At 46.3% G+C, this 24,536-nt stretch overlaps 2 protein-coding genes across 2 annotated transcripts; both read right to left on the bottom strand.

The window, feature by feature from the left end:
* Nucleotides 1–4,805: 4,805 nt before the first annotated feature.
* Nucleotides 4,806–5,762, bottom strand: LOC143833850 (vomeronasal type-2 receptor 26-like). Its single transcript, XM_077330075.1, has one exon. It carries the CDS (start codon nucleotides 5,760–5,762, stop codon nucleotides 4,806–4,808), a length of 957 nt encoding a protein of 318 aa, XP_077186190.1.
* A 13,807-nt stretch (nucleotides 5,763–19,569) lies between these two features.
* On the bottom strand, nucleotides 19,570–24,536 carry LOC143833849 (vomeronasal type-2 receptor 26-like). The gene is made up of 3 exons (XM_077330074.1): nucleotides 24,444–24,536; nucleotides 23,286–23,412; nucleotides 19,570–20,480 (listed from the first exon to the last, which is right to left on the bottom strand). The coding sequence occupies exons 1-3, from the start codon at nucleotides 24,534–24,536 to the stop codon at nucleotides 19,570–19,572; spliced, it is 1,131 nt and encodes a 376-aa protein (XP_077186189.1).

Raw genomic sequence — 24,536 nt, 5'->3', positions numbered from 1 at the left:
GCCAAACGAATATCATGAGTGACCTAATGGGGAGAAAGTCACAACTGTTAATAGAGGTAAAATCGACATCTAGCTTTATGGTGATAAAAGGAGAACGACTCTGAGAACAGCAGTATAGAAATCAAATAATAGATTGGATAGATGGACGGACAGACAGACAGACAGACAGACAGACAGATAGATAGATAGATACCTGAGGGACTTTGTAGGTGCTCAAGAACATTGAAACATCAATGGAGATGTCAAACTGAGACCCTTCAAGGACAGCCAGCAGTTGATTCTTTCTGCCACATTGGTAGTTTGGAATGGTCTCCTGGCCAGAGGGTAGGAGGTCCATCAAAGCATAATATGTCACCCGGGGATTGAAAGTGTTCTCATAGACCGCGTAGCCCAGAGTGGTATTATTAGGTAAGAGTCTGGTTTTCTGGTTGATGTCTTGAACAGCCAGTGTGAAGGCAAGGTGGTTCCACTTCATTGCTGGAGACGTCCTAGGAAATATATACATATACATTTCTAGGGATACCATAGACAGGGTTCCAATATGTTCCTTCACACATGGGCAACACCTATCAATAAGTCACACCCTGAAATCCGAACAATACACCTGAATTAAAAAGCTCGCCACAGCACTGACAAAGGTGTTCTGACCGAATTGTAATATCAGGGCTCTCTCAGCCTCACCTCCCTCACAGGGTGTCTGTTGTGGGAAGAGGAGAGGGAAGGTGAGTGTAAGACACTTTGAGATTCCTTCCCATAGAGAAAAGTGGCATCTAAGAACCAGCTCTTCTTCTTCAGGCTTCCTCAGCCTCACCTCCGACACAGGGTGTCGTGGGGAGAGGAAACGGAAGGCGATTGGAAACCACTTTGAGACTCCTTCGCATGGAGAAAAGCGGCATATAGGAACCAACTCTTCTTTTTCAGTAATACCAAGGATCTCTCAGCCTCACCTCCCTCACAGGGTGTCGTGGGGAGAGGAAAAGGGAGGCAAATGTAAGCCTCTTTGAGACTCCTTCACGAAGAGAGTCTCATTCATCTGTCTGGAGCAGCGGAAAAGAGCGAGATCGACATGGTGGGACAGGAGGCAGAACTGAGCTGAGAAACCCCTGGGGGGGGGAATAATTTACATACAATCATGAACAATTGATCTTCAAGCCATGGGTCAGTTTTTAGTTTAATTTCTGTGAAAGAACACTTGCATAATTTTACGGTTGGGGGTCAACACAACATGCGGAACTCTATTAACTCTCTTACATACTAATTGCCAGTCTGATCATACACATCCCCCCCTTCAAATGCAAGTCGCTCTGATTCCAACAGGAGAACAGTCCACTCAGCCTACCCAGGATAGGGTTTCAATCCACCCACCACTCCTTGTGTAAGGACATTAATTGGGTTGTCTGTTTCCCTTGGAGGAAGAATGCTTACAAATACCCTGCCGGAAGACCTGTGGTAGACCTATGGTAGTTAGGTGAGGAGCTCACCAAATCCATGTCTTTCTTCTCCGGTTTGAGAGGACTTTGTCAGATGCTTGAGGATGAGTTATTATTAAAGTACGGCTCCAAGGCAGCCACAAAACCCACACAACTCATAAAACCATAATCCAGCAGATCATGGCTGTGGTGAGATGCTTCACTCCCAGGTTCCTGGCAGTAGAAAACACGTAGCAATATCTGCTCCCTTAATAGGTGGAAGCAAAGCGGGACACAGACATTTGGACCCAGAATTCTGTTCCATCACAAACATTGAAAAGACGCACCAAGGTCTGACTTACCACCTCCCTTTTAAGAAAGGAGACTCCCTGAAGGCATGTGATATCTCATCAGTAACTATGTAAGTGACAAGCCCAGCAATGATGTGGTCCCCATTCCGGAGGATATTAAAGGGTAGAATTTCATCCATTGGCAAAGCAAATGGGCATTTGGCACTCCCCATTCTGCAGGCCGAAAGAAGAAGCAGCAGGAGCAGAAGCAAGACCATTCTCTGCCTGTGTGCACATTTCCCCTCCCAGGAGACAGCTCTCAGAGACCGACAGAAAGCTGCAGGATCCCCTTGCAAAACTGGAGCTGGAGTCACTTGAGCAGTCCTACCCTGACTTGATCAGCCTGAATGGGAAGGATTGCAAGCTTTCCACCAACACAGCACCCCCCAGACATCTTGTCCCCTGAACTCAGTAGAGCAAAAGGCTTTTATGCATCAGACTTTCTGGTCCTGTTGCAAAACATTGCGTCATCTTGCTCATCGTTCTCATGGTTTCCGAGAGAACCTTACCGAATTCCCTGGAGCTCGGTGGAGATACAGAAAAAATCACCAGGATTTTGATAATTATAAAGGAAAGCATCTGAACCCCCACAGGCTCTTTCCTTGGGTTTGAACGCAGGTGCAGAGATGGAGAAAACATGTTTGTGAGAACTCAGCAACACGACTTCACGTGGCCTGGGTCATGGAAATGGCATGTGAAAGAACTTTTAGGGGGAAACAACTTTCAGTCCAAGACCCCGTATTGAGCACACATACCGCAATGCTTCTTCGGCTACAGTGGCTTCCAGTGGAGCACTTGACCAAGCTCAACATCTGGACCTTGACCTTTAGCACCCTTAATATATCCCTGTTAGAGCTTCATGCTCTCAAACAGTTGATCTCGTGGTGGTCCCTGGTCCGTAGCAAGTGTGCCTGTTGCCAGCCTGGGCCAGGGCCTTTTCAGTTGTGGCTCTAACTTGGTGGCACACTCTGCCCAGCTGATGTTGTGTGAGATTGATCACAGAAAGATGGGGGAGACTTGCCCCAGGACAGATAGATAAACAATGACTGATCCATGCTGAACGGAGGGAGTGGGTTTATATTTATTTATTTATTTATCTATTTATTTATTTATTTATAATTGGATTTATATTTTATTGTCCGCCATCTTGATATCTTGTTGTGGCTCTAAATATTTTTAATGGGTTATTTTAGGAAAATTTATTGTATTTTATTAATTTTGTAAATCGCCGTGAGACATTTGAGAGTGGTGGTATAGAAATGTAAATGTGAATATATAATGGCCATTTCTTCTCGTGTGACATTGGTTGGTTCTGTGTGTTGGGTCGGTGGACTGGTGCCACGTTGCAATGGGCTGTTCTGCTTCTGTCCGGAGTGAGCACTATGGCACTGGTGGTTCTTGCTCGCCCCCTCCCTCTCCCAGGGATTCTGATTCTGTTCTGCAGCCCTACGTTGAGCTGGCATGATGGGATATGGTGTTCATGTCTGCGGTTGGTTGAGCACTAGCAGGATGGCCTGCAGTTGGCTTCTGGGCATCGTTAGGGTGGGACGGGCTTCTCCTGCTGGATTCTTGTTCGTTGCCCTGGTTCTGCTGTGCCTGCAGAAATGCCCCTCCCCCTCTGATGTGAACTTGACCCGGTTGGCAGGGCTACAGAGCACTGGTTCTGCTGGGCACTGCTCCTCCTCCTCCTGAGGTGGCCTTGAAAAAAGGCTACAGGAATCCTCTGGATGTATTGCCTAGCCCTTTTCTCCCACCGTAGGAAACGATGCAGGTGGGATGGGGACATCCTCTTCAGGTGCCCATAGCATCGGACCCCTGGTCCAACCTTTTTGAAACGGGGGGTTCTTCTGAGTAGCAGCTCCAGCAGCCATGTTGCAAATCTGGTGCTTTTACCTCCAACCCCGACCCCTGAATATACAGGCAATGATTCCTATTGAATTGAATGGCCCCATAGGTTATAATGGAGTCAAATCGATTTCGATATAACCGTATTGCCTGAATCCAAGCCCCTATTTCGGTATGTCCAAATTGACTTGGACTGAACCCAAAAATACCACATTATTCTTTGGTGCACATCCAATGTGGGGTCATGGCTTCTGATCTGAGGAGCCGGGTTTGATTCCCCACTCTTCCCCCTCCACATGCAGCCAGTTGGGTGACGTTGGGCAAATCACAGATCACTTACAGCTGTTCTCACAGAGCAGTTTCTCTCTGAGCTTTCTCAGTTCCATATAACCGTATTGCCTGAATCCAAGCCCCTATTTCAGTATGCTGATCCCAAAAATACCACATTTTTCTTTGGTGCACGTCCAGATTGGGGTCGTGGTTAAGAGCGGTGGCTTCTGATCTGAGGCACCAGGTTTGATTCCCCTCTCCTCCTCCTCCACATGCAGCCAGTTGGGTGACCTTGGGCAAATCACAGATCTCTTGGAGCTGTTCTCACAGAGCAGTTTCTCTCTGAGCTTTCTCAGTTCCACCTTCTTCACAGGGTGCCTGTTCTGGGGAGAGGAAGGGAAGGTGGCTGGAATCTGCTTTAAGACTCCTTCGGGTTTGAAGCGGAGTTCTAATACACGGCCAGATTGCAGTCACATTTCTCACCTTCACCCAGAAGGGGGAAAAAAGACTCGCAGGGCCTTTACAAGGTTTTTCTGGACCTAAGGCACCTGTTTCCATCTCCCACACCACCACCAATGGGGATCACAAAAGCCCTGATCAAAAGTGGAATAACTAGCACAGATCTGTTTTCGCACAGTTTACAAGTTGACCTTCAGGAATCCAAGGCCGATAGCAAATTCCTTTTGAAATAAGGATGTGGCTTTATTTATGCAGTAACACACCAGGCAAACACTAAGCAATCACACTGCACATGTGGCAGGGGGAAATAAGATAGGAAAAGCTTAAGTTTGGGGAACAGGACAGCAAGGTATATGCATTACATTATGTATGTTAGTGACATTTCCCTCAATAGCATATCAGATTGTTTGAGGTGAGTGCAGAGGCAACACAGGCATTAGAATCGCAACAATGATTAACACTCTACTGAGAGTCAAATTCCATCTTGGCTCTTCATCATGAGATGGTCCTTGATATTCAGATCAGGCCTCACTACAATGATGTAACATTTGGGGAGGAAGATGCAGCCCAGCAGCCCAGCACTGGAGGCCAAGATGGAGAAGACCTGCACGGCGACCATGTATTTCCCCTTGGTGCTCAGGTAGGTGGGCACAAAGGACACCCAAACACTGCAGAAGACCAGCATGCTGAACGTGATCAGCTTGGCTTCATTGAAGCCTCCAGGAAGCTTCCTGGCCAGGAAGGCCACTGTGAAGGAGATGGCAGCCAGGAAGCCCATATAGCCCAGGGCACCATAAAACATGGCCACAGAACCTTCATTGCACTGCAATATGATCTGTCCATGCTGGGAGTGCTTGTCAGCCTCTGGGAAAGGGGGAAAGATGCCCAGCCAGAGGGCACAGAAGCCAATCTGAACAGTAGAACAAGAAAGGACAATAGACTTTGCCAGACTCTTTCCCACCCATTTCCTCATCCTGTTCCCTGGCTTGGTGGCCATGAAAGCCACCACCACAATGACTGTTTTAGCCAACACAGAAGAGACGGAAATGGAGAAGATGGTGCAGAAGGCTGTTTGTCGGAGAAGGCAGGTCACCCTCCTTGGCTGGCCAATGAACTGGAGGGAGGACAGGAAGGAAAGCAGGAGTGAGATGAGAAGCGTGTAGGTGAGGTCTCGGTTGTTGGCCTTGACTATCGGCGTGTCCATGTATTTAATGAAGATTCCTAGAATTAGAAGTGTGACTATGCAGAAGATGAGGACCAAAACAATGAGGACAATCCCCAAAGTCTCCTCATATGAAAGGAAAGTGATCTCTTTGGGAATGCACTGAGTGTGGTTCTTGTTCGGATACTGATCGTCCGGGCATTTGGTGCAATGAGCAGCATCTGGAAAGAGAAAAAGGGACTCCAGTATCAGCTTTATCTCATTCATATTCCCAGCAATGTGAGCTACTTTGTATGTCATACAAGCAAATTCCAGCAGTGTGGGAATTTTAAAATGTGTATACACACAAAAACCTACATGCACACATATATGGCATTCCCTGCCCTTTCTGTCTGTGACTCGATGGATCTAGATTTTGAAATGAAGAGATGGGTCAAAACATTCATCTATTAAAACTACGAAGAGCCAACTTGATGTAGCGTTTAAGAGCTGCAACTTCCAATAGAGTTTGATTCCCCACTCCTCCTCCACATGCAGCCACCTGGGTGACCTTGGGCTCACCAAAGCCCTGATTGAGCTGTTCTGACTGAGCAGTAATATCAGGGCTCCCTCAGCCTCACCTCCCTGACAGGGTGCCTGTTATGGGGAGAAGATAGGGAAGGCAACTGTAAGTTGCTTTGAGACTCCTTGGGGTAGAGAAAAGCGGCATATAGGATACAATGCTGCTGCTTCTTCTTAAGTAATATGAGGCCTTCTCAACCTCACCTCCCTCACAGGGTGTCTGTTGTGGGGAGAGAAAATGGAAGTCACCTGTAAGTCGCTTTGAGACTCCTTCAGGTAGAGAAAAGCGGCTTATAAGAACCAACTCTTCTTCTTCTTCTTGGTTCTTTATTACCACAAGAATCTCATAAAAGTTTCCCTTTCACTACAGAAACTCTCATAAAAGCTGGCTTTTCCATCTTTTCCAGGATTTGGGCTGGGGGAGTTTTGGAGTAGAGAAACCAACACCATAGCTGTGGGAGTTTCTCCTCAATAGATACCCAAATATAAAACAAACGATGGAGGGGCTTTGAGGTAGAGACACCAAACTTGCAGAGTAGCTGTGGAAGTCTCTCCGCAAAAGAACCTCCAGATTTCAAAAAGAGAGGTCCAATTCTAAAGGCACCCAAGTGAGGAAGGAGGCCTCCTTCATATTTTGGCAACTATAAGGAAGGCACGGAGATTAATCAAGACTTCTTTGCGGGGACCCTCACCCAACCTGGCAGCAGTGTGGACAAGAGGGGAAAAGCTCCATTTCCTAGAATTGTTGAGGATCAGGAAGCAAAAATCTGACATCTGGTCATCAGAAATGCCAGCATACATATAGCTGGTTTGTGTCCAGTGACATTATAACTGGCTCAGAATCAATCGGCTATAACCTTTGTGCCAAGAAATAGGTGTCCCAGAGGACATCTGCATGCCTTTCAAAGGATCCAAGGAGCTTGCAAAAGATTTTGGGGGAACGTACTAACGAATAGAAGAAGAGTTGGTTCTTATATGCTGCTTTTCCCTACCCGAAGGAGGCTCAAAGCGGCTTACAGTCGCCTTCCTATTCCTCTCCCAATACTCCTGCGAAACCTGATTTGCCAGACAGGATGGACACTGATAAAGGACCACTGTCTACTAACCCCCATGAAAGACATAAAGCTGGTGTTTCTGAACTTTTCTCCATTTCCTCTCCCCATGAGGCCTTTCCTTTGAAAACTGGGTGGGGGGGACTAGTCTACCTAGTTGTAGAACAGTTGTAGAACAGTGTTCAGAAAGTAATAAATTGATTCTTTGCTCCACCCCCAAAGGGACGTCCTTTTCTCCCGCCACCCACCTTCCTGAGTGGAGATGGTTCCTTCTCCACATGGAGAGCACTCATAGCAGCAAATGGCCTTTCCTTCTAGGACCATTTTCACATGACCAGGGAGGCAGCTTTTGGCGCACCTGGAATCTGGTAGTGTCTACAGACAAAGACAAGGAGTGTTATCTGGGGAAAGGAGAACTGATTCATTGGGCAATAGTATGTTATATGTCTTTATGAAATATCAATGTGATTAAATATTACATTTCATATGCTTTCTGCTAGCAACCTTGATAACTATTGTTTAAAATAAAAGGCTCAAAGACTCTCACGGAGGCGTCAGGCATGGTACAATGCAGATCTTCATACCTTATGCAACCTTGGTAAATCTAGAAAGTGATTAATGAATGTTCTCACCTTATTATGCCAGGTGCTCCACACAATGGCATGTTGATCAAGAGTCAGATTTATCTCCCTGGAGGCCTGTCTTTCTATACTCCCAACTTTCAGTCTCGAGATGGTGAAGTTGGGAAAGATGATGGTGTTCACAATGTCCAAGTTGGCCTCCGGGTCTTCATTTTCAACCACATCCGTTCCACTCATGGAAGTGTTGTGAACCAGGGAGTGTCTCAGGAAACGATGAAGCTAGAGTCACGGAGAGGAGAGCAGCCTTTAGAAGACAGAAGACACTTCTGCAAACTTTTTCCAGCTGTGGTTTTCTTCTTACTGATCAGTTTTACCCATTTTTATACATTCATTGCTTTCCTCTAAGCAAGCGATGAAGAATTCTTAATTGTAGCACGACTGTCACCTACTCCTGTTGACTGAAGCACAGGAGCCTAAGAGGGAGTAACTAGCCAAAGACTCCATGGTAGACAGAGGACTGAGGATTCACCTCTGTCTCCCAAATTTCAGTCAAACACACTAAACACTCAACTGAGTTGGCTGTCAGTGAAATGGTCTACAGCCAAGGCTATGCCCTCAAATAGACACTTTCTAGATTGGTGAATACAACGGGCATTTCCGCACTTCAGTAAAAATAGCAATATGCTAGTTTAATGAAAAAGCGCTAAATGTTTTTGCACTTCTGAGTACCTCCTCGCCTTTTCTCCTGTCTTGCTTTTGCCTGTGCCTTTTCGCACGTCTCACCCTCCACAACTGCTGCTGGTAATGGTGGAAGAGAGCAACATACCTTATATACATTGTGCTTCTGCCTGTCAATCAATGCAGGCAACAATCCCCTTCCTTCATATTTTAAAAGTCTCACAATACCCGTTAAAAATATTTTTAATTCATTCTTCTCCGCCAAGATACCTATGCATACAATCATAGCTGCATGGTGCTTTTTGAACACCACCCCTTAAAGGATCATGAGTCCTTTAAGATGGGGGTCGCCAGCCTCCGGTCCGCAGCCCAGTACCGGGTTGCGAAGGCCTCGGTACCAGGCCGCCAGCAGCCGCGCCTGCCTCTCCCCCCCACGCAGCGAGAAGGTTGCCAGGCTGCGAGCGAAGCGGCCACCAAAGTGGCCGCCCAAGGGTATGCCAAAGTGGCTGCTTCACTTGTGACCCGGCTCGCTTCTCACTGTGAGGGGGGGGGGAAGAGGCAGGCGCAACTGGCGGTACGTCCCCCAGCACGCCAGTGGATGCCAACCCACATGCGCGGATCTCCCACGGATGTGTGTTAGCAGCCCCTGCTGGCACAAATGTGCATGTGCGGCAGCTCTACACATGCGCATTTGCATGCAGCTACCGTGCGACTCTCCCCCACCCCTGGAGTCGGTTCTCAACTACAAAAAGGTTGGGGACCACTGCTTTAAGACATTTAAAAATTAATATCCTACAAACCCCGACTTGAGACCATCGAATGGCTGTATTTTTCAAGATTGTTCTGGGGAATTAGAAAAGATCTCCACCCTCGATCCACTTATCTCCACTAACACTCCCTTAAAAGACAGAAGACCTCAACAGGATGAGAGCATAAATGATTCGCCTCCGCAAAATAAGATAAAAGCAGTGATAAATTCCAGCGTTGGTTCTGCCAAATGACTACAGGAGATCGCCCCCTCACTATCTTTTCTCTATTGGAACATAGCGGGGTGACAAAACAAGTGTTCAGATCTGGACTTTAGAAAATTTATTTCAAAATTTGTTATTCTTTTCTTCCAAGAAACTTGGTTAATTGGGGAGCTTAACATTCCAAATTTTCAATCTATAACTAAGATGGCAATCCCAAGTATTGGGGGGGGGAGACCCTTGGGAGGATTGGGCATTTTATTTTCCACCCATCTAGAGGCACAAGTCACCAGTATAGCTCCGTACCCCAATTGGGGAGTGGCTATTCTGCTCTCCATGAAAGAACTAACCACCTTATGTATCAGCCTATATTTACCACCTCTAAGTATTCACTCCCAAATTGAGGCTCTCTGGAAGGAAGTAGAGTCTTTTATAACTTCCCTTATAAACAAATATCCTACTGCACTGCCTCTTATAGGAGGTGATTTAAACGCCAGACTAGGGCATAAAGATGTCTCACTGGCTAATAAATTTCAATATACACCCCTTCAGAAAATGAACAGTATTTTCCATCATGCTTATCTCTAGATCCGATTACTAATTTTTCCGGTCTTTGTCTCTGGCGTGTTTTTAACAAACTAAATATTACAATTTTAAATGGCTCAGCTCCTGGAGACTACCCTGACCAATTCTCTTTCTGGACGGTATCCAGAACCGCTACCATTGACTATTTTGCAGTTGCCCCAGGTCTGGCAAAAAGAGTAAATACATTTGAAATACTTTCAAGATCCGAAAGTGATCAATTACCTCTTACGTTATATTGCAATCTTGATAGGATCCCTGTAAAACTTAGGGATCTTAGCTATCTAGAAACCTCAATCGTACCAGGAAGACAAAACATCAAATGGTGCTGCCAACTAAAAGTTAACGTAAATGGGGGGTTAAATTCTCATCAAGCCAAACTGATTCATGCCAACTTGACAAACCCTAGTGACAATGACTCTGTCCTTGATACATATGGGGAACTTATACAAACTTTAAATCCTTTGCTCTCTAGAGCCAACTCAAAATACCACCACCCAAAGCCCCAACCAGCAAATTGGTTTGACCAAGAATGTGTGGTAGCTACAAAAAAAAGTGTATTAAGACAACTTAATGAATTCAAACTCAATCCATCTCCTCAGCTAAAAATAAGAGTATTGGAAAATTAAAAAAACCCTTTAAAATCATTATTTTAAAAAAAGAGGGAGAAGACGATTGAGAATTGGAGGATCATCACTGAAGCCGCTAAATCCAATAACACTGCAGAATTCTGGAGACTGACCTCACATTCGAATCTAGATCCCCTTCTTACATCCAATACGATTAGTGCAACTAAATGGATGCAATTTTTCTCTGTTCTGTATAATGATTCCCCATCTGAAGTGTTTACACCTGAATCTTTAGATATAATTCCTCAATGGCCGCAGGTCGCCATATCTGAAATCAAACAACTGATACAAGAATTTAATAGGTCTCCCCTGACTTGATTGGTGGGCCCCTATTTTGGCCCCACTCTTTACATATATAGATCAAACTGCACAAATCTCATATGACTGGGGACTTGCCATAATTTTACCCATCTCAGATCTGAACCATCTAACTACAGACTAATTAGTCTGTTAAGTGTGATCTCTAAACTGTACTCTAAACACCTATGCCTTAAACTATGCAAGTGGCTAGAACAAGAAAAAAATCTTAGAAGATGAACAAGCTGGCTTCAGACCAGGGAGATCAACCATGGATCACTTCCTTATCTTGCAATTCATAAACATGTCATAACAAATAAGGGCTCCCTATATGCAGCCTTCATCGATCTCAAGGCTGCTTTTGATACCATCTGAAGAAACCAATTGTGGGCCAAGCTGGCCAGTTCCTCCATTGATAAAAGGCTGCCACATTTGATGGTCAAGTTACATAAAGACACCAGATGGCAAGTGAGATTTAGTAATGAGGGGTCGAGGAAAGAAGGTGGCTGCCATAGCTCGCCAACCCGCCTCATTGCTTCCTCGACCCCTTCCTCCTTCTCATCCTCCTCCTCCTGCCCACGTCCGGCCGGCTCCAGGCACCCGGGGGCGGGGAGCCCAGGAGCAGTTTCCAGCAGCAGCAGGAGAAGGAGAAGTGGCTCCGGGCTTCAGCGCCCTCTTATTACCTTCTCCCATGGCAGAGAGGCTCATGTGGAGGCTATGTGGAGATTGGTAAAGGTGGGGCAGATGGGGCCGGGTAGAGCCGCTCCGAGCAGCCAGGCAACAACGTGGGACTTTTTAAGAACGCGGACAGGACGTGGGAGTATTTGCTCAAAGGTGGGGTAGTCCCACAAAAGACAGGACTAATGGTCACACTAACCAAAGGCGATGATTCATTTACATTCAGCAGTGGGAGCAAGAATGAAGATGTTCCCAAGAGAGTCAGAAAGTGGGTTTGAGCCAGAAATCTGCCAAAGGCTGCATGACAACCACCTCAGTCTAGATCTGCAATAATCTTTTCAAAACAAAACTGCCGATTAGTATTCTTAATCCACAGAGTAATGGGTACCTGCCAAGGCTGTATTCGTTCCTGTTCCCGCTTCATCATCCCCTCCAACCTGGATGAGTAGGCAGCATGTAAGGCATGGGCCACCGCCTGGATGGAGGTGTATGTCTTGTAGGCCCTGGGAGGCAGGCGTTCTTTCAGGGCTTCCCAGGGCCTGTCTTCGAGCCCCTCTTTCTCTCTGAATCTCACGTGGCCTCTCTCAGAGAAAATGGACTTTGAGTAGAAGGGAACCAGTCCTTTCAAAAGAAACTCATTGATAAGAGGGCTACATAGTATTTCTTGGGGAAGCGTCATCCTGTTCTTTGTCTGGGTCATGACAGAGAGAGATCCATGCATCGGGAGCACAAAGGGGACAGAATTACATGCCAAGCTGAAGAGGGAGTCCAACAGAATAGCTGTGATCCAAACTTTACCCACTCTGAAGTTCCAGTCGCGTTCAATCCCTTTTATGAATGCTTCAACATATACCATGAATTCAATTTCTCCATAGAAAACAAATACATTGACTTCGTCTTGAGTGAAATATGAAAGCAAGCGTTGGTACTTTTCCTTTGGAAAGTCAGCAAAACCACCACCATGTTCTGTGATGCTCTCTGCAAAGGCAACACAGATGCTGTTCCTGAGCATGAGAGATGTCAAAGTGCCCTTGATATTTTGCCCACTGTCAGGGACAAAGAGCCCCACCCACGTCCACCGGAAATGCAGGAGCAGTCTGACAATTCCCAGGTAGTGGGCTTCTTCTGGTCGAAAGGTTTGGTACAAAAAAGGAAATTGAGTTTTATCAAGAACTGCCAAACGAATATCATGAGTGACCTAATGGGGAGAAAGTTACAACTGTTAATAAAGGTAAAATCTATATCTAGCTGTATGGTGATAAAAGGAGAACGACTCTGAGAACAGCAGTATAAAAATCAAAGGATGGATGGATGGATGGATGGATGGATGGATGGATGGATGGATGGATGGATGGATGGATGGATGGATGGATGGATGGATGGATGGATGGATGGAAGTTATTTTGGTCTGTACCAGAAACCTTTCAAAGTCCATCAATGGAATTCAGAGATATTAGCCCCATCCCTGGTTCATACCTGAGGGACTTTGTAGGTGCTCAAGAACATTGAAACATCAATGGAGATGCCAGAATGAGACCCTTCAAGAACAGCCAGCAGTTGATTCTTTCTGCCACATTGGTAGTTTGGAATGGTCTCCTGGCCAGAGGGTAGGAGGTCCATCAAAGCATAATATGTCACCCGGGGATTGAAAGTGTTCTCATAGACAGTGTAGCCCAGAGTGGTATTATTAGGTAAGAGCCTGGGATTTTGGTTGATGTCTTGAATGGCCAGTGTGAAGGCAAGGTGGTTCCACTTCATTGCTACAGGCGCCCTAGGAAATATATACAAATACATTTCTAGGGATGCTATAAACAGAGTTCCAATATGTTCCTTCACACATGGGCAACACTATCAATAAATCACATCCTTAGTCTGACGAAGAGTTCTTGCACTCAAAAGCTCACGCCTTCAATAAATCTTTGTTGGTCTTAAAGGTGCTACTGGACTCTGATTTTATTGCCACACCCTGACGTCATCCAAACAATACACCTGAATAAAATCCAGAAGCAGTAAAGGTTGTGTGAACCTGGGCTCGTCACAGCACTGACAAAGCTGTTCTGACCAAGTAGTAATATCAGGGCTCTCTCAGCCTCCCCTCCCTCACAGGGTGTCTGTTGTGGGGAGAGGAAAGGGAAGGTAATTATAAGACACTTTGAGACTCCTTCGGGTAGAGAAAAGCGGCATCTAAGAACCTAGTCTTCTTCAGGCTCCCTCAGCCTCACCTCCCACACAGGGTGTCTGTTGTGGGAAGAGGACAGGAAAGGTGACTATAAGCCACTTTGAGGCTCCTTTGGGTAGAGAAAAGCGGCATATAACAACCAACTATCCTTCAGTAATATCAGGGCTCTCTCAGCCTCACCTCACTCCCAGGGTGTCTGTTGTGGGGAGAGGAAAGAGAAGGAGAATGTAAGACACTTGAGGCTCCTTTGGGTAGAGAAAAGTAGCATATAAGAACGAACCCTTCTCCAGGGATGAAATTTGTCCTGTTTTGGGATTGGTTGAATTTGTGGCATCCAAGATGTTGAACACTGCTCCAACAAAGTCAGAATTACATACACCAGTGGTTCTCAACCTGGGGGTCGGGACCACTTTGGGGATCGAACGACCCTTTCACAGGGGTTGCAGCAGGGTGAGCAGCTTGGCCAGGGTGGATCAAGATAGATCATTCGACTGTCTAGAGCAGCAGAAAAGATCGAGATTGGCATGGTGGGACAAGTGGCAGAACTGAGCTGAGAAACCCCGGGAGGGAAACAATTTATATACAATCATGAACAATTGATGTTCAAGCCATGGGTCGGTTTTTGGTTTAATTTCTGTGAAAGAACCCTTGCATAATGTTATGGTTGAGGGTCAACAAAACATGAGGAACTGTATTAAAGGGTTGTGGCATTAGGAAGGTTGAGAACTACTGGCCTACATAGACTGGAAGTGCCTCCCAAGGATCTCAGGCTGTGGCCTTTCTGCCTCTTCCCTCATCCCTGGAGGTGCCAGGGATTGAACCTGGGCCCTTCTGTGCGCAAAGCAAAGATTCTTCCGCTGAGCCACACTCCAGCACCTGGATTCTCTATCACAGAGTAGCCTTGGGGGCAGTTTCCCAGTGCTGGGGTGCCTATCAGAATACAGAATCTTCTTCCTAGGATTGATGCAGCTTGCATTGGTTCACAGTCGGGTTCATCACGGCTGCCTAGCCAGAGAAAGAGTGATTGAAATTTCTCCAGAAAGAGGTTCACTCTCAAACTAATTGCCAGTCTCACCATACACATCCCCCTTTCAAATGCAAGTCCCTATGATTCCAACAGAAGTAGAGTCCACAGAGCCTACCTAGGCTGGGGCTTGAGCCCACCACTCATTAATTCAGTCTGTTTCCATTGGAGGAACAATGCTTACAAATCACCCTGCCAGAAGACTTGTGGTAGACCTATGGTAGTTAGTTGGGGAGCTCACCAAATCCAAGTCTTTCTTCTCCTGGGCCCCTTCTGCATGATGGAAAAGCAGATGAAAACTCACTAAATACATCGTTGTTTTTCTGATCTCTGCACAGAAGAGTGAATTTATTTCGCAAAACTGATTTTGCTCTGCATGGGGAACTGCCTCTTCGGTGCCTTAAGCATTGTTTATGAAAGAGGCTTTGCACTGATTCATTTCTCTCCTGCCTGCCTGAGACGTCCTATTAGTCCTGCAGAGAAGCTCCTTAGTTATGCAGATTAGTGACGGCATTAGAGAACAAAGCGGAGTTAGCAAAACTACAGGGGGCAGGACTATGAATTGTTCCATGCAGAGAGCACAGCAACGTAGTTTTTCAACAGACTATATTCAATGCAGAACAACGATTGTAGTATAATAAAGCGGTCTAAACTGTTTGTTTTTTAAACTGTTTTATTTGGCTTCATTCAAAATACCTCCTGTTTGAGAGGACTTTGTCAGATGCTTGAGGATGAGTTATTATTAAAATACAGCTCCAAGCCAACCGCAAAACCCACACAACTCACAAAACCATAATCCAGCAAATCATGGCCGTGGTGAGATGCTTCACTCCCAGCTTCCTGGCAGTGGAAAACACGTAGCAATATCTGCTCTCTTAATAGATGGAGGAGATGGAAGCAAAGCGTCACACGGACATTTGGACCCGGAATTCTGTTCCATCACATACATTGAAAAGACGCACCAGGGTCTGACTTACCACCTCCTTTTAAAGAAAGGAGACTCCCTGAAGGCATGTGATATCTCATCAGTAACCATGTAAGTGACAAGCCCAGCAATGACGTGGTCCCCATTCCGGAGGATATTAAAGGGTAGAATTTCATCCATTGGCAAAGTATATGGGCATTCGGCGCTCCCCATTCTGCAGGCTGAAAGAAGAAGCAGCAGGAGCAGAAGCAAGACCATTCTCTGCCTGTGTGCACCTTTTCCCCTCCCAGGAGACGGAACTCAGAGACCGACAGAGGTGCAGGATCCCCTGGCAAAACCAGGGCTGTAGTCACTTGAGCAGTCCTGCCCTGGCTTGATCAGCCTGAAAGGGAAGGATTGAAAACTTCTCACTAACACAGCTCCCTCTAGATATCTTGTCCGCTGAACTCAGTGGACCAAAATGCTTTTATGCATCAGACTTTCTGGTCTTGTTGCAAGAGATTGCGTCATCTTGCTCGTCGTTCTCATGGTTTCCGAGAGAACTTTTCCCTAATTCCCTAGAGCTTGGTTGAGATCCGGAAAAAGTCACCAGGATTTTGATAATTATAAAGGAAAGCATCTGCATCGCCACAGGCTCTTTCTTTGGGTCTGAACGCAGGTGCAGAGATGGAGAAAACATGTTTGCGAGAACTCAGCAACACAACTTCACGTGGCCTGGGTCATGGAAAGGGCATGTGAACTTGGCCTAACTTTTAGGGGGAAACAACTTTCAGTCCAAGACCCCGTATTGAGCACACATACAGCAATGCTTCTTCGGCTGCAGTAGCTTCCAGTGGAGCACTTGATCAAGCTCAGCATCTGGACCGTGACCTTCAGCACCCTTAATAGACTGGACTCAATGGAACTGCAAGACTGCCTTCCCCGATATATCCCTGTTAATGCTTTCAAACAGTGAATTTCCTAGTGGTCCCTGGTCCATAACCAGTGTGCCTTTTGTCAGATAGGGCCTGGCCCTTTTCAGTCATGGCCCCAACCTGGTGGCACACTCTGCCAGCTGAGATCTGGGCCCTGTGGGATTTATACAGTTCATCTGATCTCATGATTAATTGTAGGCCCCTTCCATTGTTGGCCTCTACCTCTTCGCCTCAAGTCATCTAGCTATATACTACCAAGTGCATCTTTTTGAGATTAGCTTTAATAATTGTATTAAGATTTATTCTTCTGTATTATGCTGAGCCCCTTGTGGGATGAGCGACAGATGGACAGACAGACAGACAGACAGAAAGATCATCATCATGGCTGTACTGAGACTGCCTTCCCCGATATATCCCTGTTAGAGCTTCATGCTCTCAAACAGTGAATCTCCTGGTGGTCCCTGGTCTGTAACAAGTGTGCCTGGTGCCAGACTGGGCCAGGGCCTTTTCAGTTGTGTCTCTAACCTGGTGGGACATTCTGCCCAGCTGGGCCCTGTGGGATTTATTACAATTCCGCTGGGCTTATGATTGATTGTAAGCTTGCAGGAGGCGTTGTTGTTAATCAACCTGGCATTGCACACCATCTACCTCCTATCTTCAAGTTATCCAGCTACATCTTTTTGAGACTAGTTTTAATAATTTTATTAAGATTTCTTCTTTATTATTCTAAGCCATGCTGAGCCCCTTGTGGGATCAGTGACAGAGAGATTGAGAGAGAGAGATTGAGAGAGAGACACAGAGAGAGACAGAGACAGAGTCAGAGAGAGAATCAGCATGGCTGTAACCGTGACCAGGCAAATGAGAGACTGCGTTATGGCCTGGTGGTCCTTGTTTTCCTATTGGCTTCCATGATAGCGAGATCAGCTGCATTTTGCACTAGTTGCATTTTCCAGGTCAAAGAGAAGGCTGGGCCTGCATGGAGCGAGTTACAGAGGTCTAGGCTGTAAGTGAACGTCGCATGGATCACTGTGGCCAAGTATTCCCAGGACAGGTAGGGTGCTAGGAGCCATGCTTGGCGTAGATGGAAGAACACCATCTGAGCTACTTTCATGATTTGAGCCTCCATGGACAGGGAGATATCAAAAGTCACCCCCAGATTCCTGGCTGCTGGCACAGGTGTATGTTGTACCCCGTCCAGACAGGGAAGACATGCTTCCTGATCCTGCCCCCTTCAATCCAGCCGCAGGACCTCTGTCTTGGAGAGGTTGAGTTTCAGCCGATTCTGCCTGAGCCATCCAGCCACTGCTTCCAAACATCTGGCAGATGTTTCCGGGGTGGGGGGAGTCCAGCCGGTCATCCATCAAGAGGTGGAGCTGGGTGTCATCCACAGATTGGTGACATCCGAGCCCAAAGCCCCGGGCCAGCTGGGCTAGAGGGCGCAAGTCCATGTTGAAAAGTGTCTCAGAGAGTATCGCCCCCCTGAAAAACCTCACATGGGGGCACAAAGCGATCAGATAACTCCTCCCCTACAGCAACCCACGGTTCTTTTGAAAGGTTGTCACTTGGAGGAGGGCAGGATGCTGTTTCTGTTGTCTGCAGAGGAGAGGACACACAGTAATGGGTTTAAACTTCAAGTACAATGATATAGGCTAGATATCAGGAAAAAATATTTCACAGAGTAGTCCAGCAGTGGAATAGGCTGCCTAAGGAGGTGGTTCCTGGCAAATAGAAGGGGAAGAAATGGAGATAGTGACAGATTTTATTTTCCTGGGCTCCAAGATCACTGCAGATGGGGACTGCAGCAAAGAAATTAAAAGACGCTTGCTCCTGGGGAGGAAAGCTATGGCAAATCTAGACAGCATCCTAAAAAGCAGAGACATCACCCTGCCAACAAAAGTGTGTTTAGTCAAGGCTATGGTCTTCCCAGTTGCAATGTATGGCTGCGAAAGTTGGACCATAAGGAAGGCCGAGCGTCAAAGAATTGAGGCTTTTGAACTCTGGTGCTGGAGAAGACTCTTGCGAGTCCCTTGGACTGCAAGGCGAACAAACCGGTCAGTCCTAGAGGAGATCAACCCTGACTGCTCTTTAGAAGGCCAGATCCTGAAGATGAAACTCAAATATTTTGGCCACCTCATGAGAAGGAAGGACTCCCTGGAGAAGAGCCTAATGCTGGGAGCGATCGAGGGCAAAAGAAGAAGGGGACGACAGAGAATGAGGTGGCTGGATGGAGTCACTGAAGCAGTAGGTGCAAACTTAAATGGACTCCAGGGAATGGTAGAGGACAGGAAGGCCTGGAGGATCATTGTCCATGGGGTCGCGATTGGTCGGACATGACTTCGCACATAACAACAATAACAAAGGAGGTGGTGAGCTCCCCCTCACTGGCAGTCTTCAAGCAAAGGCTGGATACACACTTTTCTTGGATGCTTTAGGATGCTTTGGGCTGATCACAGGGTGTCTGTTCTGGGGAGAGGAAGGGAAGGCGGCTGGAATCTATTTTAAGACTCCTTCGGGTTTGAAGCGGAGTTCTAATACACGGCTAGGTTGCATTCACATTTCTCACCTTCACCCAGAAGGGGAAAAAAAGACTCGCAGGGCCTTTACAAGGTTTTTCTTGACCTAAGGCACCTGTTTCCATCTCCCACACCACCACCCAAAAGCCCTGATCAAAAGCGGGATAACTAGCACGGATCTGTTTTCGCACAGTTTACAAGTTGACCTTCAGGAATCCAAGGCCGACAGCAAATTCCTTTTGAAATAAGGATGTGGCTTTATTTACGCAATAACACACAAGGCAAACACTAAGCAATCACACTGCACATGTGGCAGGGGGAAATAAGATAGGTAAAGGTTATGTTTGGGGAACAGGACAGCAAGGTATATACATTACATTACGTATGTTAATGACATTTCCCCCAATAGCATATCAGGTTGTTCAAATTTGAGGTGAGTGCAGAGGCAACACAGGCATTAGAATCGCAACAATGATTAACACTCTACTGAGAGTCAAATTCCATCTTGACTCTTCATCATGAGATGGTCCTTGATATTCAGATCAGGCCTCACTACAATGATGTAACATTTGGGGAGGAAGATGCAGCCCAGCAGCCCAGCACTGGAGGCCAAGATGGAGAAGACCTGCACGGCGACCATGTATTTCCCCTTGGTGCTCAGGTAGGTGGGCACAAAGGACACCCAAACACTGCAGAAGACCAGCATGCTGAAGGTGATCAGCTTGGCTTCATTGAAGCCTCCAGGAAGCTTCCTGGCCAGGAAGGCCACTGTGAAGGCGATGGCAGCCAGGAAGCCCATGTAGCCCAGGGCACCATAAAACATGGCCACAGAACCTTCATTGCATTGCAATATGATCTGTCCATGGTGGGAGTGCTTGTCAGCCTCTGGGAAAGGGGGAAAGATGCCCAGCCAGAGGGCACAGAAGCCAATCTGAACAGTAGAACAAGAAAGGACAATAGACTTTGCCAGACTCTTCCCCACCCATTTCCTCATCCTGTTCCCTGGCTTAGTGGCCATGAAGGCCACCACCACAATTACTGTTTTAGCCAACACAGAAGAGACGGAAATGGAGAAGATGGTGCAGAAGGCTGTTTGTCGGAGAAGGCAGGTCACCCTCCTTGGCTGGCCAATGAACAGGAGGGAGGACAGGAAGGAAAGCAGGAGTGAGATGAGAAGCGTGTAGGTGAGGTCTCGGTTGTTGGCCTTGACTATCGGTGTGTCCATGTATTTAATGAAGATTCCTAGAATTAGAAGTGTGACTATGCAGAAGATGAGGACCAAAACAATGAGGACAATCCCCAGTTTCTCCTCATAAGAAAGGAAAGTGATCTCTTTGGGAATGCACTGAGTGTGGTTCTTGTTCGGATACTGATCTTCTGGGCATTTGGTGCAATGAGCAGCATCTGGAAAGAGAAAAAGGGACTCATCAGCTTTATCTCATTCATATCCACAGCGATGTGAGCTACTTTATATGTCATACAAGCAAATTCCAGCAGTGTGGGAATTCTAAAATGTGTATACCAAAAAAAAAAACCTACATGCACACATATATGGCATTCCCTGCCCTTTCTGTCAGTGACTCGATGGATCTAGATTTTGAAATGAAGAGATGGGTCAAAACATTCATCTATTAAAACTACAAAGAGCCAACTTGATGTAGCGTTTAAGAGCTGCAACTTCCAATACAATTTAATTCCCCGCTCATCCTCCACATGCAGCCACCTGGGTGACCTTGGGCTCACCAAAGCCCTGACTGAGCTGTTCTGACCGAGCAGTAATATCAGGGCTCCCTCAGTCTCACCTCCCTGACAGGGTGTCTGTTATGGGGAGAAGAAAGGGAAGGCAACTGTAAGTCGCTTTGAGACTCCTTGGGGTAGAGAAAAGCGGCATATAGGAAACAATGCTGCTGGTTCTTCTTAAGTAATATCAGGCCTTCTCAACCTCACCTCCTTCACAGGGTGCCTGTTGTGGGGAGAGGAAATGGAAGTCACCTGTAAGTCGCTTTGAGATCCCTTCGGGTAGAGAAAAGCAGCTTATAAGAACCAACTCTTCTTCTTCTTCTTCTTCTTCTTCTTGGTTCTTTATTACCACAAGAATCTCATAAAAGTTTCCCTTTCACTACAGAAACTCTCATAAAAGTTGGCTTTTCCATCTTTTCCAGGATTTGGGCTGGGGGAGTTTTGGAGTAGAAAAACCATACACCATAGCTGTGGGAGTTTCTCCTCAATAGAACCCCAAGTATAAAACAAACGGTGGAGGGGCTTTGAGGTAGAGACATCAAACTTGCAGAGTAGCTGTGGAAGTCTCTCCACAAAAGAACCTCCCGGTTTCAAAAAGAGAGGACTATAGGGGTCCAATTCCAAAGGCACCCAAGCGAGGAAGGAGGCCTCCTTCATATTTTGGCAACTACAAGGAAGGCACAGAGATTAATCAAGTCTTCTTGGCTGGGACCCTCACCCAACCTGGCAGCAGTGTGGACAAGAGGGGGGGGGGGGAAATGCACCTCCGGGAATTCCTTACCTGCTGGCTCCTCTGCTGCCAACTCACACGCTTGCTTGAAATGATGGAAGAGAGGAACGTGCTATACACACTCCTCTCTTATGCCTGTCAATCAAGATAGGCAGCCAGTCACCCTTCACCCTCTGCTAAAGGGACTTCAATGCAAGCTAAAAAAAAATTTTAACAAGACTTATGCATTTAAACACGTATGCATCTATTTATAGGTTCTTTTTTTTGTAGGGAAGAGTTATGCTTTATGGGCAAACTGATGGGGAAACGTTTATTATGAGCTCTGCCTGGGCAATTGTGCACCTATTTGTTGCTCCAGGCAGTTTTTTTTTTTAAGGAAGAAAGAAAGAAAGAAATCCCATTTCCAGGTGAAAAGAGTGGGAGGCGGGTTCGAGGGCCGGCACTGGAGCTGGACAACTTACTACTTCAGCCACTTTGGTAACACACGTGACTTTTGCAAGTGGCTTGCTGGCTGCTCTCATCCTGCTCACGCAACATGGCAGGGGGGGGATCCAGTTTGTGATTTCCCTGCAAATGCTTTTAAATGAAGGATTTAGATGCCGGTTTGCTGCTAGAACACTGGAGATTCACGACATTGTGCAAAACGCCAAAAATATGGCATTTACAAAAGATAAGAATTTCACTTTTTTAATTGAGTGTGGAATGGCCCAAAGACTTCCCCTTTATGACTGGAAGTATCTTTCTCCCTCTCCCAGTCAAGGTGAAACCTTGTGGGACACCATAGCTTGAAAGCAAGAGAGCCAAACAGCAATCTCCCAGTTAGCACTACTTTCCAGAGTTCTTCAGTCAAGAAGAAGAAGAACCAAGTAATGTCTGATTCCACTACTCCACACCCAGAAGAATGTCGTGGTTAGTGGTATTGTCACCACCAAGAGGACCTGATGCCTTGACAGGAATGTGCTCCCCATGTCACTCACCCAATCAGGACCATCAGATTTCTACTCAATAGTTATAGAACACAAAGAGAGGATTGAGTCAAAGCACTGATGACATGGAATTATTGTGGAAGAACAGAAGTTTATTGGTAGATGAAGAGCTTTGCAGGATAGTGTTCCTGATTTATCCTAGTGTTCCTCACCCCACCCCCAGGAAGTCCTGGATGATCACTACCTGAATGCCTGGGATATTGGAGAGGTGCTAGCAAAGTATTGTTCCCTAAGTAGACTTCTGCTTTAAGGCTCGATATTCTAGTAGAAATACAGAGCAAGAACTAAATCAAGGAGAAAACCATCACTTGAGTGTTTCAATATGAAATCCATGGACTTCTCTCAGTTTATCTTCACACCAACCCAGTGACATTATAACTGGCTCAGAATCACTCGGCTATAACCTGTGTGCCAATAAACAGGTGTCCCAAAGGACATCTGCATGCCTTTCAAAGGATCGAAGGAGCTTGCAGAAGATTTTGGGGGATCCGTACTAATGAATACAGTTGGTTCTCCCAATACTCCTGCGAAGCCTGATTTGCACACTGATAAAGGACCACTGTCTACTAACCCCCATGAAAGCCATAAAGCTAGTGTTTCTGAGCTTTTCTCCATTTGCTCTCCCCATGAGGCCTTTCCTTTGAAAACTGGGGGAGGGGACTAGTCTACCTAGTTGGAGAACAGTGTTCAGAAAGTAATAAATTGAATCTTTGCTCCACACCCAAAAGGATTTCCTTTTCTCCTGCAACCCACCTTCCTGAGTGGAGATGGTTCCTTCTCCACATGGAGAGCACTCATAGCAACAAATGGGCTTTCCTTCGAGGACCACTTTCACATGACCAGGGAGGCAGCTTTTGGCGCACCTGGAATCTGGCAGGGTCTACAGACAAAGACAAGGAGCATTATCTAGGGAAAGGAGAACTCATTCATTGGGCAATAGTATGTTATATGACTTTATGAAATATTAATGTGATTAAATGTTACATTTCATATTTATTTATTTATTTATTTAGATTTATATACCGCCCTCCCCGAAGGCTCAGTGCGGTTTACATTAAAACTAGTCAACGATACATGAAACAGTCTTCGTTAAAACATACAGTAATTAATAACAGTGGTTGTAACCATATAACAGAATAATGTAACAGTTGTGGCGCAGGGTGGTAAGGCAGTAGAAATGCTCTCTGAAGCTGACTGCCCATGAGGCTGGGAGTTCGATCCCAGCAGCCGGCTCAAGGTTGACTCAGCCTTCCATCCTTCTGAGGTCGGTAAAATGAGTACCCAGCTTGCTGGGGGGTAAACGGTAATGACTGGGGAAGGCACTGGCAAACCACCCCGTATTGAGTCTGCCATGAAAATGCTGGAGGGCGTCACCCCAAGGGTCAGACATGACCCGGTGCTTGCACAGGGGATACCTTTACCTTTACCTATAACAATATAATAAAATAATATAACGATGGAACAGTGCAATATCACAACAGATCCAACAGCTCTGATGGAGTTCTGGGAGGAAGGGGGGAGCGGGGGGGAGCGGGGGCCCTTCATTCGCTGTTGGTTGTGCATGGTCTCAACCAAATGCCTGGCAGAGGAGCTCCTTTTTGCAGGCCCTGCGGAACTGTTTAAGCTCCGTCAGGGCCCTGATCTCCTCCGGGAGCTTCATGGTATGCTTCATATGCTTCATGGTAGCAACCCTGACAACTATTGTTTAAAATAAGAGGCTCAAAGACTCTCATGGAGGCATCATGTATGGTACAATGCAGATCTTCATACCTTATGCAACCTCAATAAATCTAGAAAGTGATTAAAGAATTTTCTGACCTTGTTATGCCAGGTGCTCCACACAATGGCATCTTGATCAAGAGTCAGATGTATCTCCCTGGAGGCCTGTCTTTCTATACTCCCAATTTTCACTCTCGAGATGGTGAAGTTGGGAAAGATGATCGTGTTCACAATGTCCAAGTTGGCCTCCAGGTCTCCATTTTCAACCACATCCGTTCCACTCAT

This window comes from Paroedura picta, chromosome 3, assembly GCF_049243985.1.
Source record: "Paroedura picta isolate Pp20150507F chromosome 3, Ppicta_v3.0, whole genome shotgun sequence".
NCBI classification, from domain to species: Eukaryota; Metazoa; Chordata; class Lepidosauria; order Squamata; family Gekkonidae; genus Paroedura; species Paroedura picta.
Note: the sequence above shows the minus strand (reverse complement) of the source record. Positions and strands in the feature narration are given on the sequence as shown.

Bases quoted from the DNA above. Each gene is read 5' to 3' on its own strand.
- LOC143833850 (XM_077330075.1), bottom strand. From the start codon at position 5,762: ATGAATGAGATAAAGCTGATACTGGAGTCCCTTTTTCTCTTTCCAGAT.
- LOC143833849 (XM_077330074.1), bottom strand. From the start codon at position 24,536: ATGAGTGGAACGGATGTGGTTGAAAATGGAGACCTGGAGGCCAACTTG. The intron at 23,413-24,443 runs GTGAAAATTGGG...CTTTGTCTGTAG, and splicing joins CCAACTTCACCATCTCGAGA to ACCCTGCCAGATTCCAGGTG. The intron at 20,481-23,285 runs GTGGGTTGCAGG...TTCTCTTTCCAG, and splicing joins AACCATCTCCACTCAGGAAG to ATGCTGCTCATTGCACCAAA.